This window comes from Microcebus murinus, chromosome 24, assembly GCF_040939455.1.
Source record: "Microcebus murinus isolate Inina chromosome 24, M.murinus_Inina_mat1.0, whole genome shotgun sequence".
NCBI classification, from domain to species: Eukaryota; Metazoa; Chordata; class Mammalia; order Primates; family Cheirogaleidae; genus Microcebus; species Microcebus murinus.
The window spans coordinates 21,599,897-21,618,801 of record NC_134127.1 but is presented as its reverse complement, the minus strand read 5'-3'; the positions used below and the strand labels follow the sequence as shown (position 1 = coordinate 21,618,801).

The 18,905-nt window shown below is 36.4% G+C and overlaps 1 protein-coding gene across 5 annotated transcripts in view; it reads right to left on the bottom strand.

Moving 5' to 3' along the window:
- Nucleotides 1–260: 260 nt before the first annotated feature.
- The window catches only part of CDCA2 (cell division cycle associated 2), a 33,532-nt gene continuing 14,887 nt past the window's right edge, over nt 261–18,905 (bottom strand). For all 5 annotated transcript variants that reach the window (XM_020282622.2, XM_020282621.2, XM_075997333.1 and 2 more), the window contains 7 exons: nt 18,529–18,610; nt 17,850–18,091; nt 16,032–16,107; nt 14,613–14,701; nt 13,570–13,701; nt 3,981–4,152; nt 261–1,601 (listed from right to left, as the gene is read on the bottom strand). In XM_020282622.2, coding sequence (XP_020138211.2) covers nt 397–1,601; nt 3,981–4,152; nt 13,570–13,701; nt 14,613–14,701; nt 16,032–16,107; nt 17,850–18,091; nt 18,529–18,610 — 1,998 coding nt within the window. In that variant the 3' untranslated portion in view covers nt 261–396. The remainder of the gene's footprint in view (nt 1,602–3,980; nt 4,153–13,569; nt 13,702–14,612; nt 14,702–16,031; nt 16,108–17,849; nt 18,092–18,528; nt 18,611–18,905) is intronic.

The following is an 18,905-nucleotide window of genomic DNA, read 5'->3' as shown; positions in this document are numbered from 1 at the left end:
AACAAAATATTACGCAGATAAAAATCCGTCAATTCTAAAAGATGCTTTTTACAACAGAGTCTAAACCTTTAGTGGTAAATATGTACTTAAAAATGTATGTACTTAAGAAAATATATGTCTGTAAAAATTCAGAGACATCGTTGGTTATAAAAACAATCCTTTAAGCACAACAGTAATAAAACATTTACTATGGGGGGGAGAGCATATTTAATATAATATTTCCTTTTTGAATGATGAAGAAATTTATTTCTACTTAAAAGTAGGTTCAACTCAAATGATTTTATTTATTTGAAACTTTTAAAACATTGAAGTTGAACAAAGGATGGGAACTAGATGAATCTTTTCAGTATAGATGGTTACCTTCTCTCTCATCAAATGCTATGCAGGAAATGTCAATCACTGCTTTGGTTCTCCATTCTGTCCAAAGTCCTTCAGAGAGCTTTCTTCTGTCTCATTGAGAAAGGTTCTTCTTCTGTAGCGTTTTGACTGGGTAGTGGTTTTAGTATTTGCCAGTGTGGATGTACAAAAGCTCTTCCTCCTCTTGCCAGTTAAATTAGAAGAATCAGCAGCAGGACCCTGGATGTTTTCTTTATCTGAGATGGGTGCCACAGACGATTTTTGTCCGGAGGACATGGTATCTTTTCTGGGAGCCGTACTTTCAAATTCTCTGTCGAATGTACATATTGTTTTCCTTTTGGTGTTTTGGGAAGTGGAAGGAAATGGAAGTAAAACCCATACAAGCCCTTCATCTTCCAAATCTTTCCGCAGCCGTGTGCTACGTCGCACTCTGGTTTCACTATTTGTTCTCTGGAAGGATTGCTCTATGGCATCAGACAAATCTTTACACAGTTCAGAATTTTCTAAACTCATTTCTACAGAGCTGCCCATGCTGCAGGAAGGTTCGTAATTTCCATTTTTTTCCAAATGTAAACTTTGACCATCAGAACAACACATAGAGCGTCTTCTATGTTTCCTTTCTCCACAATTCGTAACACTGCTTTTTATAGATTTTTTCCCCAAATCCTCACTTTGGCTTTTAGATTCCTTCATATTTTCAATTAAGACATCTTCTAAACAATTAAATTCTTTCTGTGAGTCAGACATTAAATGATTGCACTGCAGTTTTCCCTCCACAGCTACTAAGCAGTCATCTTGTTTTTCACACTTTATATCTTCTGAAATTTTAAAGCTTTGACAAAGGTTTCCCGCATTTTGACCAGCAGCAGCAAATTCTTGAGCCTGAGTGATAAAATCAGGTTTTGGATTATCTGATTCGATGTGTTCTTCAGTCACAGAAGCACAAGGAACATGACTGTCAGTCCCAGTTCTGGGGTTATTTTTATTTTCCAACTTATTTTCTGCTTGTGGAATATTTTCATTTTCATCAACGTCCATAGCATTTGTATTTGGATCTTTACCGGAAGCAGCACTATCAAGCAATGAAGAACGAATTATGTAAGAGCAGAATTCAGAAACATCAAGTTTACCAAAGCCTTGATTCACATGCAAATCCTCTGGATTCTGAGGCAAAAGATTCTTTCTTTCAACTAGATTTTGAGGCATCTGTTGTTCTTCAAGTTTACCATTTGAGTTGAAATCATCTGTGAGGCATATAAATAAAGTCTAATTAAAAATTAACAATGGAAATAAACATTACCTTTATTAAATAAACAGGTGCCCTATTGTGTTGTGTTTTAAGCTTTGAGAATCACAAGACCTCTTATTACACTGTACTCGTCCCCATCTGTCATCCGAGTCCTCCTCTTTTAGCTGTTCTCCAACCCACAAGTTACAAAAACAGGTATTTAACACTTGAATTAATAAGCACATAACCTCAGACCATGAACAGGAGAACGGCATCTTAAATCGCTTCCTCTGTTCTAACATACTTCACACACTGCAAGATCTATGTAGCACGAGGCAGCAACATTTCCCATTTCCCTAAAAATTAATAACTGAAAATAGGCAACCTTGCTATCAATTTATCTCTGGAAACAGAAGAAAGAAAATTCGGAATTCTGGGAGAGTTTAGGACTTAGTAGCTGAAAAGGCACGCCCGAAGATACTCAAGGTCTCATGCCCTTTGTTAAAAATTACTATAAATACACTGTACTCTCAAGTAGAGCCATGTTTCAATATTCTAAAAATCTCCCCCTTATTCCTAAATCATTGCTTAACTTTACCCTTGAGGAAGATACGCCATGGGTAGTCTTTCGTGTCTTTCAGGCACATCATAGGTTAAAAAAAAAATTATCAAGGTTTTTCAGATTGGTAAGTAACACAGCTTAAATGAATCCAGGCTTTATGATTCTCAATCTCAGTACTATTAGATGTCAACTCTCTTGTTATCTCAGATAATAATGTTTTTAAGTGGCCAGTCAAATGAATATAAAAAGTGTTTTAAACAAAATAAAAACTGGAAGATATACAAAACATATGGTTGCACTTTGTAAATATATCCATGATTAAGGTATTTAAAATCATGTCATGTAAAGCCACAGATTAACATAGGTCAGGTACAATTAGTGTCAACCAACATGCTTTTATGCTTTTATATAGCTTTAAACATTGGGTTCTTTATACTTATTTAGAAATTAATATTTATGTATGCTTTGTAAAATTCAACATACTAGAGTAGAGAAGGTAAAGAAGAGGGAGGGAGGGAGGAAGGGAAAGAGAGAAAGGAAGGAAGGAACCAAATTGCTTTAAACCCAAGTAGCAGGTGATAGCAATGGTTAGAGATTAAAAAAACGCTTCAGGCATTTTTAAAAAGAAATTCTCTAATAGAATGCAAGGTGGAAAGTTACACCAACAGTCATTGTTTAAACACCTTTTCGAAAACTCCTGTTAGGAACTAGGGATAAAATGAAAAGACTGTTTGCACTCTCAAGGAGACTGCAATTTCAGGTGAGGAAGTGGACACAGAAAAGAGATCATCACAAAACCAGGTGATAAAGGTGCATTAACGAACACTTTTCCTAGAAAGGCAGACAGCACAGTGAACTCTTAGAAGACAAGCAACATCAGACCAACCAAATTAAAAAGAGGTAGGGTGGAAGGTCCATTGTATGTGGAAAAGGCAGGGCAGGAGAAGAGTGTGACCTGAGGTGTGCAACTGTGAAGTGGTTGTTTATTTAAACTCTTGCACTATCCTAACATTAAGTATGCAGAAGCCGAGAGTCTATAGTGGCATGTACCTCATTTATTCATCCTTGAGTCTATTATTAACCCTATGCAGTATATGCAAATACAAGGCAGGCTATAAATATCTGATGATTGACAAAGGCAGCTATTTGTAAAATGTTTCTATACAAAATCAACAAGCCAAATGGACACATATCCTTATTATTTTCAGCATAATTCAGTCCATTTAAAACTCAGGCATTACAAACCAGAAGCAACTCCAATCCATTTTTTACCTACCCAGGGTATCAACTGACTTGCTCTTCACTTATAAACAAAACCTTCAAGGTCATTGAGCTCAATTTACAAATATGATTTCTAGAAGATGCTTAGTAATGCCACCTTGAATGAAACATCATGGGGTGACTTTTTTTAATTTTAAAATTTTTGTCCTTAACTCATATATCTATTACTGAACCATCACTTTCTTTGCTTTAAATGATGGACTACATCACCAAATGGAATTCAATTTAACAAAATACTTTAGAAAGCATAAAAAACAGGATAAGCAGAAATTATTTCCCCTGAAATTATACATAAAATCTTGTGTCTCACTTTTCTGGGGAGAGGATTCAGAGTTTTTAACAGACTCTGCAAAGGGTTTAAGCTACCTAAAAGTTATAAACGACTGCTTCCTTCACTTAAAATTTTCATGGTAACATGAGGAAATGGCAACATGCTATTTTTACTTACGTACTCTTTACGCAGTGAGTAGGAAAAAGGGGAAAAAGTGAAATAGCAACAAGCAGGGTGAAGAGAAGAGATAAAATATAACTAACAGGAAAAGGACAAGATACCTGAACACATTCTTTGGAAGCTTGGAACTGAAGGTGTCATCTCTGAGACCTCAGGCACCTCAGGAATGGGACTTAGGAGGGGCTTCTTAGAAGCAATGTCTCTTTCCCCATATAAAGATTTCTCAACACTTTTCTTTTTCCTTCCTTTCCTCTTTCTGTAACCTTTTAAAACCTGAGAAAATGTATTAAAACACTGCAATTGAGAAAGATGTAGCACCATGTACAATTTTGACCCTTTAACTTCTATAACATCTCTAATCATCATTCACACAGTATTTTATTTAAAAGATAATTCTTACAGAAAAATTTAAGATAAGTTATTCCATTTAAAACTGTAGGCATTTGAGTCAGGGGCTGGAGTTAGGTAACTTACACAAAGTCAAATTATGAAGCAATAAATAAATAAAAGTTGAGCAAATTATAAATTGGACGGTAGCTTTCTATATTTCCACAGAGCACTTGCCAAAACAAGAGCTGGAGAAGGGAAAAAATAGATTAGATAGATGCTGTAGAATCGCACAGATGTTAAGACACGAGGCATATAAAGTAGGGTGTAGTAATGCTGATTCAGGATTAACCTGGCATGAGTTACCAATGCAAGGTTATGGCTTTGTGTTCCTAGATCTGGGCGAAAAAACAATAGGTGTGTACATAAATTGTGAAAATAACACAAAGTTAGCTGAACTGATCCAAACAACAGAAAAGTTAATCAAGAGTAGATGAACAAGTCAAAACGACATAGATTTTAACAAGCACAAGTAAAAGATGGGGGGACAAAGGTCTGACAATAATAGAAAACATATGGGTTTCCATACAAATTAAAAACTGCTTTAGTAATAATATTTAGTAATGATATAGTATTATATTCAATTCTGAGTGCCATAACAGCAATTGAGAAATAATGTTCTATGTTAAAAAAAAAAGTTTCAAATGAAAGAGACTTCAGGGAAACTCAAACATACTGACATACTAAAAAGGCTGTTATGAGCAAAAGCAATCAAATGTGGGAGAGAAGCAGGCTTTAGGTCAACATAAAATGTTTTTAACAATTAATGCTTCCAGAAAGTGGAATTCATCAAACACTTATTGAGAAAATCACAGCATGCCAGATAAAAACTTGCTAGGTGTGAGATCTAAAAACAAACAGGATGTGGTATTCGAGCAGCCCCCAGCCTAAGGCAAATACTTACAATCCACATGTACCTTAACAGAGTGAGAAGATGGGTAGGTGGCCTGCAGGAGGGGTTCAAGACACACTCCACAGAAAATGCACTGTCCAAGGCAAATATCAAACAAGGGAGAACTGTTGTTGGCCAAGTGCGGGGCTGGGGAGAGGGCTTTTCAAGGAGAAGGGAAGGGCACAGGCTTTGAGGTCAAGGTGAGGCAGCAGGGCATGGCCAGTGGACCCATGCAGGGGTGGCAGAAGACAAAGGAGACAGAGCCCTTGTGTACAAGGGGACCACATGAAAGCAGTAAGGGCTCACTGCACGGTGACTTAGGGAGCAGCAACACTTGATCTCATATTTAAGAAAGATCATTTGGGGGAGCACAGAAGATTTAGGTGAAACTAATGATGAGATTCTAGAGTACAGAAATGGCACAGAACTATGTGTTCCTAGAGATATCTATAGATATCCTGTAAAAACAAAACAAAACAAAACATTCCATGGAAAAATAATTTTAGAACTGTACAAGATAAATGTTCCTCTTGGTGATTTACAATATACACCGAACATTAAATTCTTTGAGAAGCCTTCAGTATAAATAATCTCTATATACATTAGGAAAATGCTGGGTTAAATATTTTTCCATTAAGTTTTTTTTCCCTGGAACATCTGTTGACATTATATGGAACAGTTGGGAAAATGCTGGCTTGGTCAATGGATGTGGAAGCCAAGAGAAAGGAAAAGTCCTAACTTGGGGTTCATAGATGAAATGCAGAAGAGAAACATTTGGCCTCTGATGCCAGGCACTTTGGGTTTAAATCCTGACTCTGCCATTTAACTGCTTCATAATCTCAGGCAAGTTACCCCAACTTCCTTCTCTGCAAAATAGGAATCACAATAGCACATATCATCACCTAAAGCTGCAGTGGAGCATTAAATGAATTAACACCTGTGGTCTGGTTATCATAGGGCTTTACCCACAGTAAGAGCTATGTGTTAGCTGTTCTTATTCTTTTGCATTACTTCCTTTGAGAATTGATATAAGGAAAAATATTTTAATTTTTTAATTAACAAAAGTTGTATGTATTTATGTGAGCAACATGATGTTTTGTTTTGTTTTTTTGAGACAGAGTCTCGCTATGTTGCCGGGGCTAGAGTGCCATGGCATCAGCCTAGCTCACAGCAACCTCAAACTCCTGGGCTCAAGCAATCCTCCTGCCTCGGCCTCCTGAGTAGCTGGGACTACAGGCATGCGCCACCATGCCCGGCTAATTTTTCTATATATTTTCAGTTGGCCAATTAATTTCTTTCTATTTTCAGTAGAGACAGGGTCTCACTCTTGCTCAGGTTGGTTTCAAACTCCTGATCTTGAGCAATACTCCCTCCTCGGCCTCCTAGAGTGCTAGGATTATACGTGTGACCTATCTCGCCTGGCCTGCAACATGATGTTTTGATGTATGTATGTATTCTTCATGGAATAACTAAATCAAGCTAATTAACATATCTATTACCTCACAAACTTTAAATTTTTAATATCAAATTATATTAGTATTATCGCAGGACATAGGCCTTATGTGGTCAATTATATACCATGGTTAACATCATCAGGTTATAACCTCTAGAATAGTTTGATTAATAGGTAAGAAAACAAAATTCCCTTTTAGCATGATTTTAGAAGTTTTTGTTTGTATAATACAAGGTGTCCCCTGCACCTACAGTGGTGACAGGCACATAGTGGCTACTCAACAAATATGAATAAATAAATAAATACCAAAGAAAAAAGATTACAGTTCAGCTTATATAAATTCTGCTAAACATGACTAAAAGACTAAAATTCTGTTTTTTCATGGTCATGGGCCAATAGAAGCACCGCCCCTCCCAATAATAATTAAAGTACCCCAGTTCTGTCCATCCTGAAAATATATCTAGCAGTGCTGATCTTGCCCATAAGAAGATTATATCAGCAAAGACCAGAAACTCACCAAAATTTGAATTTACCATACAGCAAAAGCTTTGCTTATAGTGCAATAAACAAAAGACACTATATATGATGGGAACCTCGGGGGAGCCATTTGATCTAGAAGTGGCTAGGCTGGCTTATGACTTGGAGCAAAGGATAACTGAACCTATTACTCTAAAGCAGCCCCATTTACTCCCAAATCACTGATACTTCTCACATCTCACACAGTGAAGGAGGTCATGAAACAGTAGTAAATGTTTGTCTTTCGGCTTATTTGCACAATTAAGACAAACTGTTTTCAGAGAATGGCTTTAAATTTACAAATAATTCATGTACATGGCAACAAATCAAATTGTACAGGAAAGCTTATAATGATAAAGTACATACTTCCCTACTCTTGCTGTTTACTTATTTACTGGTTCCATTTTTAGTTCTTGTGGCCAGCTTTCTCTGCCTAAGGGGCTCATAGTGCTATACTTTATTTACTTTGTATAAATGAAAATTCCAAACCTACCCCAAACAGAGAGAATAGTTCACTGAAACTCATGTAGCCTATCAACTAACTTCAACTACTAACATATACAAATCATGATTCATTTATCTCCCCTTCCCTTGGATTATTTCAAAGCAAATCACAGACATTATCAGAAAATCTAGCAGTGTCTTTTTTTGAGACAGGGTCTTGCTCGATTGCCTGGGCTAGAGTGCAATGACATCATCATAGCTCACTGTAACCTCAAACTCTTGGGCTCAGACAATTCTCCTGCCTCAGTCTCCCAAGTATCTGGGACTATAGGCATGCACAACCACACTCAGCTACTTTTTTTTTTTGTAGAGACGGGTTCTCACTATGTTGCTCAGGTTAGTCTCAAACTCCTGCCCTCAAGCGATACTCCTACCTCAGCCTCCCAGAGTGCTAGGATTACAGGCATGAGCCACCATGCCTGACCCTGAAAATCCTGCAGTGTCTTCTAAGAGTCAAAGGCTTTTTCTTTGTAAGACATTTACAAGTATGATTCAGCAAAAAAGGAACTGACACATGTGACATCCTGGACAGATCTCCAGAGAATTGTGGTAAGTGAAAAAAGCCAGTCTCAAAGTTACATAGCATGTGAATCCATTTTTATAATATTTTCCAAATGACAAAATTATACAAATGGAGAGGGATCACAGGTCGCCAGGGGCTGAGGCGGGGTTCTGCTGGGAAGTGGATATAGTTACCAAAGGGCCACAAAAGAGCCCTCTGTGTCTTGACTCTTATCAATATTCCGGTGGCAACACTGTGCTGGGGTTCTGCAATATCACAATTAGGGGAACTGGGTACAAGGTACTTGGGGCCTGTCTGCATTACTTCTTAGAACAGTATGCTTATCTAAAATGAGTTCCAAGTAAAAAATGTAATTAGGCAAAACACAAAAAACCCTAATGATAGCAATGTTCCCTAATAGCTCCTCAGAGTTTAAGTTTCTCCAAGGGGCCCATAAATGTTTTTTTTACAATTGCTCAAATCAGAGCCCCAATAAAATCCCCAAACATTCCATTTGGTTGATGTATCTCCTAAGTCTTTTCCTTCTTTTATTTCCTTTGCCATTTATTTGGTGAACAAACTGAGGCATCTCTTGGACAGAATTAGCCCAACTCTGGACTTGGCTGACCACAGTCATGGTATGTCTTTACGTTCCTCTATGCCCTGTTTATGTCCTATAAATTGCCAACTAGATCTAGGAGCTTGATTACATTCAGTTTTGATTGATCAATTTAAATGGAATTTGTGTAACTGACCAAAATGTACATATATTAGTGTACATGATATTCTGATATATATAAACATTCTGAAATGATTAGATCAAACTAATTAACACATCTATTGCCTCACATACTTTGTGGTAACACTGAAGATGGAATTCCTTAGCAATTCCTAGTCAACAGGTTGCACAATACATCTCCAGAATTTATTCATTCAACCTGAAACTTTGTACCCTTTAATAAACATCTCCCCATCCCTCAACCCCCAACCCACCAGCTCCCCTGGCAACAACCGTTCTACTCTTTGCTTTGCTGAGTTTGACTTTTTTAGATTCCATGTATATGTGAGATCTTGCAGTTGGTTCTCTGTGTTTGAGTTATTTCACTTAGTATAATGTCCTTCAGGTCCATCCATGTTGTCACAATGACAAGATTTCTTTTTTTAAGGCTCAATCGTATCTCATTACATACATACTAGATTTTCTTTACTCATTCATGTATTGATGGGCACATAGGTTGAGTACACATCTCGGCTATTGTGATTAATGCTGCAATCAACATGGGAGTGCAGCTATCTCTTCAACATACTGATTTCATTTTCTTCAGATATATACTCAGATTTGGTATGGCTGGATCATATGGCAGTTTTATTTTCAATTTTTTAAGGAACCTCCATACCATTTTCCTAATGGCTTGTGAAAATTTTTATGAACCGGAGTTATCTTGTCACTGCCAACTAAATGATTTGAGAGATGGGGTGGAGAAAAGGATTTGGGGCACAAAGCACGGATTATATTGCAAGCCAGCTGCTGAAATTACCTGCTATAACCTAAGACAAGTTTTACCTAGTAGCTGCTGAAATGAACTGCTGTGACTTATATAAGACTAATTTTATCTACTGCTATCATTCGCCAATCAGATCTTGCAGCTCCCCAAAACTTCCCTAGTGGCATTGAGTTTTCTGTCAAAACAATATATAACATTTCTCTTTCTAATAAAACCCCCAACAACTTTCTGTTTGTTCTTTGGGCACACTTAAGACAACTGCAATCTGTGTGTATGCCCCGAAGTCAAAATCTGTTTTCCAAAATAAAATGTTTTATTTAGAGATTCTGCTCTTTATTTTTATTTAACTTTGTCAAAATAGGTTGTACCAGTTTACATTCCTACCAACAGTGTACAAAGGGTTCCCTTTTCTCCACCTTCCTTCCAACATTTATTATTATTATTATTATTATTATTATTATTATTTTTGAGACAGAGTCTTGCTTTGTTGCCCAGGCTAGAGTGAGTGCCATGGCATCAGCCTAGCTCACAGCAACCTCAAACTCCTGGACTCAAGCGATCCTCCTGCCTCAGCCTCCTGATTAGCTGGGACTACAGGCATGTGCCACCATGCCCGGCTGATTTTTTTTTTCTCTACATATATTAGTTGGCCAATTAATTTCTTTCTATTTATAGCAGAGACAGGGTCTCGTTCTTGCTCAGACTGGTTTCGAACTCCTGACCTCGAGCAATCCGCCCACCTCCGCCTCCCAGAGTGCTAGAATTACAGGCCTGAGACACCATGCCTGGCCTCCAACACTTATCTTTCATCTGTTTTGATAACAGCCATTCTATTATTAGTGAAGTGATACCTCACTGTGGTCTTAACTCACACTTCCCGGATGACAAGTGCTGTTGGGCACTTCCCTATATATACCTGCTGGCAATTTGTATGTCTTTTTATTTGACCCTGTTTTTTAGAGGCAGGGTCTCACTCTGTCACCCAGACTGGAGTGCAGTGGCATGATCATTGCTCGCTGTAACCTCAAATTCCTGGGCTCAAGTGATCCTCCCACCTGAGCCTCCCCAGTAGCTAAGGCTACAGGCACTTGCCACCATACTCTGCCAGGTTTTTCTGGTTAATTTTTTATAGAGACGAGTTCTCACTACGTTGCCCAGACTGGTCTCAAACTCCTGGCCTCAAGCTATCCTCCCACTTCAGCCTCCCAAAGTGCTGGGATTACAGGCATGAGCCACTGCACCAGGCTGGGAAATCTTCTTAGTTGGGTAAGTTTTCCATTCTATTTTTTCCTTCCTCTTTCTAAAATTCCTATGAAGTCTCCTAGACTGGTCTTTTATACCTTATATTACCAGTCTTTCTTTTGCTCTCCCTTCTGGGAGACTTTCCTTAATTCTATTCTCCAGTCTAATGACTAAATTTTACACTTTTGCAATTACTTTTTCTCTGTTCCTTTTTCATAGCATTCCCTTCTTAGTTTCATGCAAATAATATTTTCTTAAACCTCAGTATATCAGAGTATATCACACATTTTCTCCCATTCCTTGAATAACCCATTTCTCTGGGGTCAGTTTTTAATTCATTAATACTTTTTTTTTCTTTCATGCTATTGGTTCTACTCAGACATCTAATTCTTATTTCAGAAAAGATTAGGTAAATTGGTATGCATATCCTCTGCTTTCCAGCTCACTCTGTTTCCTGCATGAAAGTTTCTACTTAGGAACTGTGCAGAGCAGAGTAGGACAGGGCAGAATGGGAAGTGTCAACTGTCAGGCTTTGCTTTAGGGCAAGAGCTGGCTGTCAAGACTGTGGGATCTTCCAAATGCCAGGATGAGGGCTTTAACCTAGATGACAACATCTGTTCTGAGCATGGGGCGGGGGGTAGCATGCCAACTGGTGCAAACTGTCCCATATATAGGACTTCAATTAATCTTTCTTGTTTTTAGTACCACATCTCACTCTCACCATCCATCGTACCTGCCAATCCTGGGCCCAGGGTCTCCTGGGATTCCCACAAGCAGGCTGGTTCCCAGCTCCTCTCTAGCTCCCTCCTAGCACATCCGAGCTGTAAATCTTTCCACCTCTTTTATCTGTCAACATGCTCCCATCTGCTTTGTCTTCTAGAAATTCACTGAAGGCTGTCGTCATCTGTTGCTTAATACCCCTCCACATTCCCTTCCTCTCCTCATTGCTATTCTATGTCTGTTCCTTTTATGACATAAATTATAGTAATTCAGCAGAGTCCTTGGAAGAGTTGAGGCAACTTAATGTTCAATCCTTCTTGAACTTCCCGGCCATTTATTATATTAATAGGAATACAATCTAACAGTTTCTTTTAAATATATGAAGTCAATTTCTAATGCAATAAGTTGTACACATATTTAAAAATGTGTGTAGTTTTTCAGAAAGCGGATCTTTCATTTTATCAAAAAGAGTATGTGACTTAAAAAAAGGAACTAAATCGGGAAAATACCCAGTTTCTTCCGGATTTAATGACTCAAGATCAGTGTCATTCAACCAAGCAAAGTGGTCATTTTTATTTCATGGAAGGAGTGGGAAGTTTATGGAATGTTTTAGGTGGTGTGTGTGGGGTGCTGAAATCGATAAGTTTAGTTTTGGAAATGTCGATTTTGAAGGGCTTATAGGATGGTTTAAGAAGAGATGTCTAGTAGGCAGCTGAACATATATTTATAGGTCAGGAAGATGTGGTCTCCAAATTTGGTCACTAACCACACTGCATATGAAATCACCCAGAAAATAAACAGTTTAGAAGGGCAAAGAGAAGAATTCTGGGGAACACACACACACTGAAGGATGAGGGGAAGATAAACCTTTAACAGCGACTGTAAAGGAGTGTTTGATTATGTCGTATGCTGCTGAGATACCAAGTGAGAACAGGACTTAACAGTATGCACTGAATTTTAGTAACAAAGTTACTATATACCTGGGAAAATAATTAAAGCGAAATGGCAAAGTGGAGAGAAATCAGGCCAGACTTCGGATAGCATCTGAAACACTGAATGTGTAGTAGCACCACCCCCACACCTGTCAGGCTCCCCAGCAGCGATGTTAGACGGGATAGAGTGGAAATTCTGTGGGATGGATAAGCTGGAATGATGAGAAGGGCTACAGCGCTGAGATTCCTGACAAGAGTTGTTTAAAACATTAAATGCAGTCCAAGATGAAGAAAGCAGCGTGAACCTAAGGGGTATCTGAAAGCTTGAGAGTGTAAACAGAGGGCTGGAGGGTTAGTCTTAGTGCAGAACCCACACATTCAGAATGAGCAGGATGGAGGGACAGGATGTTGAGGTCAGAGAATGAGCTATATACGTGTGCACAAATACAAGTGGGAAGGTGTTAGGTAGGAACACGTTGTAGAAATGGCAGAGGGATTGAGCAGGTGGCTTCAGGTCACCTTAGTGGGGAGGGGAAGGAACTAGGTTAAGGTGCTAGACTGGCTATAAGCACAGGCCTGGTGATGGCACCTCAGATGACTAAAAGTATTAAGGAAGACTGAAAGCTGGTTTCCAAAATTTTCTTACACGTAGGAAAGTAATTCAGCAGCAGGAAGAGAAGTTCAACAAATAGCAGATGGCACACTCATCCCTGTCTAAAATATCAGAGGATTCCCAAAAGGTTGAGATATTAGATTAGAGTAAAAGATGAGCATCAACTTCCCGTTTGTTTGAGTGCTCATTATTTACTGTGCAGGACATACGCAACACAAACAGGAAGAAGATGCAGAAGATGTCCTGTAGGTAATTAACAGCTGAGTGTATAACCTCTATGGATCATTCTACTATAGAATAAGATGATTTTAATAATCTTGGCCCAGTGTTAACTGGAAACCATTTTGTTTCTATATTTTCCTAATCATAAAACAAAGAAATATATCACTTCTACTCTTCATTATATATTTAAACATCTGCTTACCGGATTCTTTTTAGGTTTGTGTGTACACTTGGTTCCTTGAGACTTCCTTCTATTAATTTTCTTTTCTTTACAAGGCTGTGCTTCTGTATTAAGTAAGTCGCAAACACTCTCTTCTGCAAAATTGATCAATTGCTATAAAGAAAACTTAAAGTAAGGATACTATAAAGCACAAGCAAGTGCATTTTAATGTACAGCTCTTTCTTCTTCCCACGATGCTTCTACAGTTTTACATCCCATTTCTTATTAATTTACAAATTCCATTAGAAGCATTTTAATCAAAACTCAAATGGGGGAAATAAATTACCAACTTCTGATCATTCAAACATAGATCCAGAAGCATATATACACTACCCAATTATATTAAGGAAGAAAATTATATTTTAAGAAACAGCATAAGAATCAGTTGATTTATTCATTCATCAAATATTAAGCAATCACAATTTACAATCTAAACTGTGTTGGGTTACAGGGAAAAAAAAAACCCCATGAACTTTTAGATTGTTTATGGTTGCATTCTGGGTTTACCATCCAACCATATCAGCTAAAAACCTTATGATTTCAATTATAACAGCATAATATATGTTTATACACTATGATGTTATGGATAAAAATCCAATTTTATCTAATTTAATAAAACAGCAACAGACACAAGCATTCAATAGATGTTAAGATCCAGTGTTAAAAACAAACCAAAGGTTATATTTATGTCACTGGTTCTTTCAACTACACGTTGATCTTTAATTTCACCTCAATGAAATTCACAAAATCATATGAATCCCAAACAAACTTTTCAAACAGATTACCTTTCACATTAACGCAACTCTGAAAGCACTTTATTTTACTGGATTTTATTTCTAAGAGAATTAATTAAAATCAAATCAGGAAAACATCACCCTAGGTTACATGCTAGGTGAGATAAGGTATTCGTTCTTAACGACATTGATCAAGCCAAGATTTTATCCATTAGCATGTGATCATGAAAATGAAAAAAGTACACTGCAAGATTGAAAAATAAATATATTGTGTTAAATACAAGCACTTACATTTATTTTGTTGGAAGTCCGCGTTATTGTACCAACTTTACGAGAGGATATTTTCTCATGGTTATTTGAAGGACTTAAGGTATCAGTGCCTGATAAGCAAAACATAAGCAGAATCAGAGTAACGAACACAAATTTATAACATGCATCACCTTTTGGATACACTAGATAATCTTTTGTATACCCACTTTTGCTTTTAATATCATATCTAAACATAAACAATTAATTACTAAGAGGAATAAATTTTGAAACCCATTTTTTTTTTAACTTTAGGTTTATTGAATACTCAGAAACTTTTATCATTTTGCATGGTGACTGCTTAACATTATCATGTTAGGACAGCAGATTAAATCATATTTCAATAAATGTATGTATTTTTGTGAAAGTCCAATTACTCCTAGGTACATTTTGCACAATGAAATTGTAAGGAAGGGCATTACGATAACCATGAAAATACTTTAATTTTACAAAGTTTAAGAAAATTATAATTTGATCAGTTTTAATAATATAAATGTAAGGCAGTAATGTGTTTAAGAGCATAAGCTTTGGAATGTGACAGACTATGTTTCACATGTTAGCTCTAACTTAATAATGCATGGCTTGGATTTTGTGCTAGTAAGCTTGGTTTGTGTCAACAAGAAGCCATTAAATGATTAGGACCAAGGAAAACACATGAATAAAGGTACCAATCCTAAGTGTCCACCCCATGACATTTGTCAGCCAAGTCCTAGTCTGTCAGAAAAGCTGTGAGAGATCTTTGTTGCCTTATAATGATCATAAAAAATTCAGAGACCTTAGAATGTACATGTGATAAATATACCATATTAATATATATATGGAAAATTTTGGATATCTAAGAATGACCCTTAATATCCAGATCACTGCAATTGTGCAAACTGTAAATAGAAACTTACTGTTGATAAGTAAGAGTTGAGAGGCCAACTCCACTGCTTATAGCAACTTGAAGAATGAGGGTACTTGTTTAAGAAAGTTAAATGTGAGTGATTATAAAGTATGAGACTTGTAATAAAAAGGGATGGATAGGCTGGACATAGTAGTTAATGCCTGTAATCCCAGCTCCTTGGGAGGCTGAGGCAGGAGGATTGCTTGAGCCCACGAGTTTGAGGCTGCAGTGACCTATCATGATGCCACTGCACTCTATGCAGGGTGCCAGAGAAAGACCCTATCTCAAAAAAAAGAAAAGTATGGATAAACCAGGGCCTAAAAGGATCCCCCTGCCTCAACCTCCTGAGTTGCTGGGATTCCAGGTGTGAGCCTCCATGCCCAGCTCTGTTAGGTTTTTAAACCAAATATATATTACTATAACAAATATAAAAATTTTTAAAGAAAATAAAAAGATTAAGTTTCACATATACACACTTTGAAAACAACAGTTACAATAAGATAAACAAAAGTTACTACCTGAAAGAGTCTCAGAGATTGAAGACTTAGAAGGACTCAGAACTGCAAATGATACCTGAAGTGGTTCTATGTTTTCCTATACAAAGGAAAAAAAGAGTAGAACTTAGATATCACTAAATTCAGTGAATATATAATGTGCCTGAAAGAGAAATGGTAAGAATTTATTTTGGTAGGAGGGAACTATAATGAGCATAAAGATGGACGGTCTATAAAAGATTCAAAAAAATTCAACACAAAACCAAGATATCTGACACAAAAATATATATGTTTTATATATATTTACTAATCATCTTTATAATGAAACCATGTTTATTAACTGCAATCCACCAAACTAAAAAATAAAATTTTAAGTGAAAGTGGCCATAATGATCCACTGATAAATTACTACTTGGTTTATTTATTTAAAACATTCTAACTGGTATAAAGTATATAAGAAAATTCATTAAAAAACAATCTAACACTGTAATATTATTTAAGAAACTTCGTGGTAAAATGGCAATATAAAGACAGATATCAAATCTTCTTTCCTACATAATTGCCAGGAAGACAGTAACTGTTGATTTTTCAGAGATAAAATTTGTCACTTTGAAGAAATTCCCTTGAATCACTACCCTGCTCAGAGGCTTTTTGTGTCTTTAAATCAGATATAAATGCTAGATTTTATTAAATGTCTTTTCTGCATCCACTGAGATGATTATATTTTTGTCTTAGTCTATATAAGGTGTATATAAGGTAAATTAGACTGATTGTCTTTCAAACATTAAACCAACTTTGCATTCCTAGGCTAAATCTTATGTGGTTACGATGTATCATCTTTTTATATATTGCTACGTCTATGAGGAGAATGAATCATACCTTTCTTGTAATATCTGTCTGATTTTAGCATCAGGTTAATGCTGACATGAGTTAGGAAGTATTCTCACGTCCTCAATTTTTGGAAGAGTCTGTGTAGCAACAGTATTAACTTGCTTAAATGTTTGGTAGAATTCATCAGTAAAATCATCCAGCCCTGGAGTTTTCTTTGTGGTAAGATTTTAACTACAATTTAAATGTTTTTAGTTGATATAGGGCCACTGAAGTAATTGATTCCATCTTTAGTGAGTTTTACTAGTTTGTGTCTTTCAAGGAATGTGCCTAGTTTATCTAAGGCAGGCATTCTCAAACTACGGCCCGTGGGCCACATGTGGATGTTTTTGTGCCTGTTTGTTTTATTACTTCAAAATAAGATATGTGTAGTGTGCACAGAAATTTGTTCATATTTTTTTTTAAACTATAGTCCGACCCTCCAACAGTCAGAGAGACAGTTAACTGGCCCCCTGTTTAAAAAGTTTGAGGACCCCTGATCTAAGGTGTCAAATTTATTGGCATAAAGTTGTTCATAATATTCTCTTATTATCCTTTTAATATTTGTTAGGATATGTACTTAGGTCACCTCTCTCATTCCTGATATTGGTAATTTGAATATTCTCTCCATTTTCCTGAATAGTCTAATTGGAGGTTTATTAATTTTTCTTAAAGCACTATATTTTGATTTCAATGATTTGTGTTTTCAATTTTATTGATTTCTGCATTTATCTTTATTATTTCTTTCTTCTACTTAGTCTTGCTCAGGCTGGTTTCAAACTCCTGATCCTCTTGCATCACAAGAAGTCATCAAAGTATTGTTTGTAATAGGGAAAAATGTACATAGAAAATAGATTAAACCATGGCATATCAATTAGTCCATCTACTGACTCCAAAGCATAATTATTGCTCATGCAAAACATGTGAGGCCTGATAAAAATACAAGCAAGTTTGTTGTATACTTTTCAAACTTACAAGATCCTCCCCGTGGTCATCAAAATTTGGCTGAGGTAATCGCTCAAGAACTGGTGACTGCTCTAGTACGGAACTGATCCCACTTAAGTCCTTCTTACAAACAGGTGTTCCTCCTTTACGCAGCGGAGTATTTGCTGGCAAAGATTCATCAAACACTTCAGGGCTTAGGTCCTCTCCAAAAGTAACTCTTTTCCTCTTCCTCGTATTTATAAAGGCGGGTGCTTTACAATTTTCTTGATCTTCTATAAAATAAATGGCAATGCCTTAAAATATTAAGCTGTATTTCTTATCTAAAAGGCATATACTAGGATATTTTAACATGATTATATTCAGCTATTATTTGTATAATAAAAAAGTTTGTAGAATACAATATGGAAAAGATAAACAACCTTCCAATTAAACTATGGTAATAGATTTTAAAGTAAAATTTTGCATGAATGTCTTTAAAAGTTTATAAAATTAGAATATAAATTTCCTTTACAAGTCCCACCATTAAGTAAAAATGGATAGACCAATTCTGAGGCTCTCCAAAGAGCCCTATCCTTCCCACCTGTTCCTCGTTCCCATGTAAATTCAGAAGCATCAGGGCATTAACAGATCATTGAAAATTCCATATACTATATCAGATTTTATTAACAAGAAAATGATATCCCCAGGCTTAAAAATATGAATTTCTTACCTACTTTTTGTTCTTTGTAACAATTTGCAAGATTTGAGATTAAGCTTGAATGAGTCTTATCACAGAGGTTGTTACAATGTTCCTAAACAAAATAAACATCAATGAATGTTTACCTATAGAAAAATATATACATAGTTATTAAGAATGGCAATTTTGAGTTTCTTCCCCTGCCAAGGGCAAAGAGATACTCTAATACTGAAGATTAACTTTATTTTCATAATCATTCTGGCGTAAAACACCATGATATCAACCACAAATAAAAACAAGGTTCCCTAGATATTACTTTAGATATGGTATTTTAGGCCGAAATTAAAGAACAGAAATCAATAAATTTGTGTTAAATTCATTCGATCTTTGATCTAGCAAATGAAGTTAAG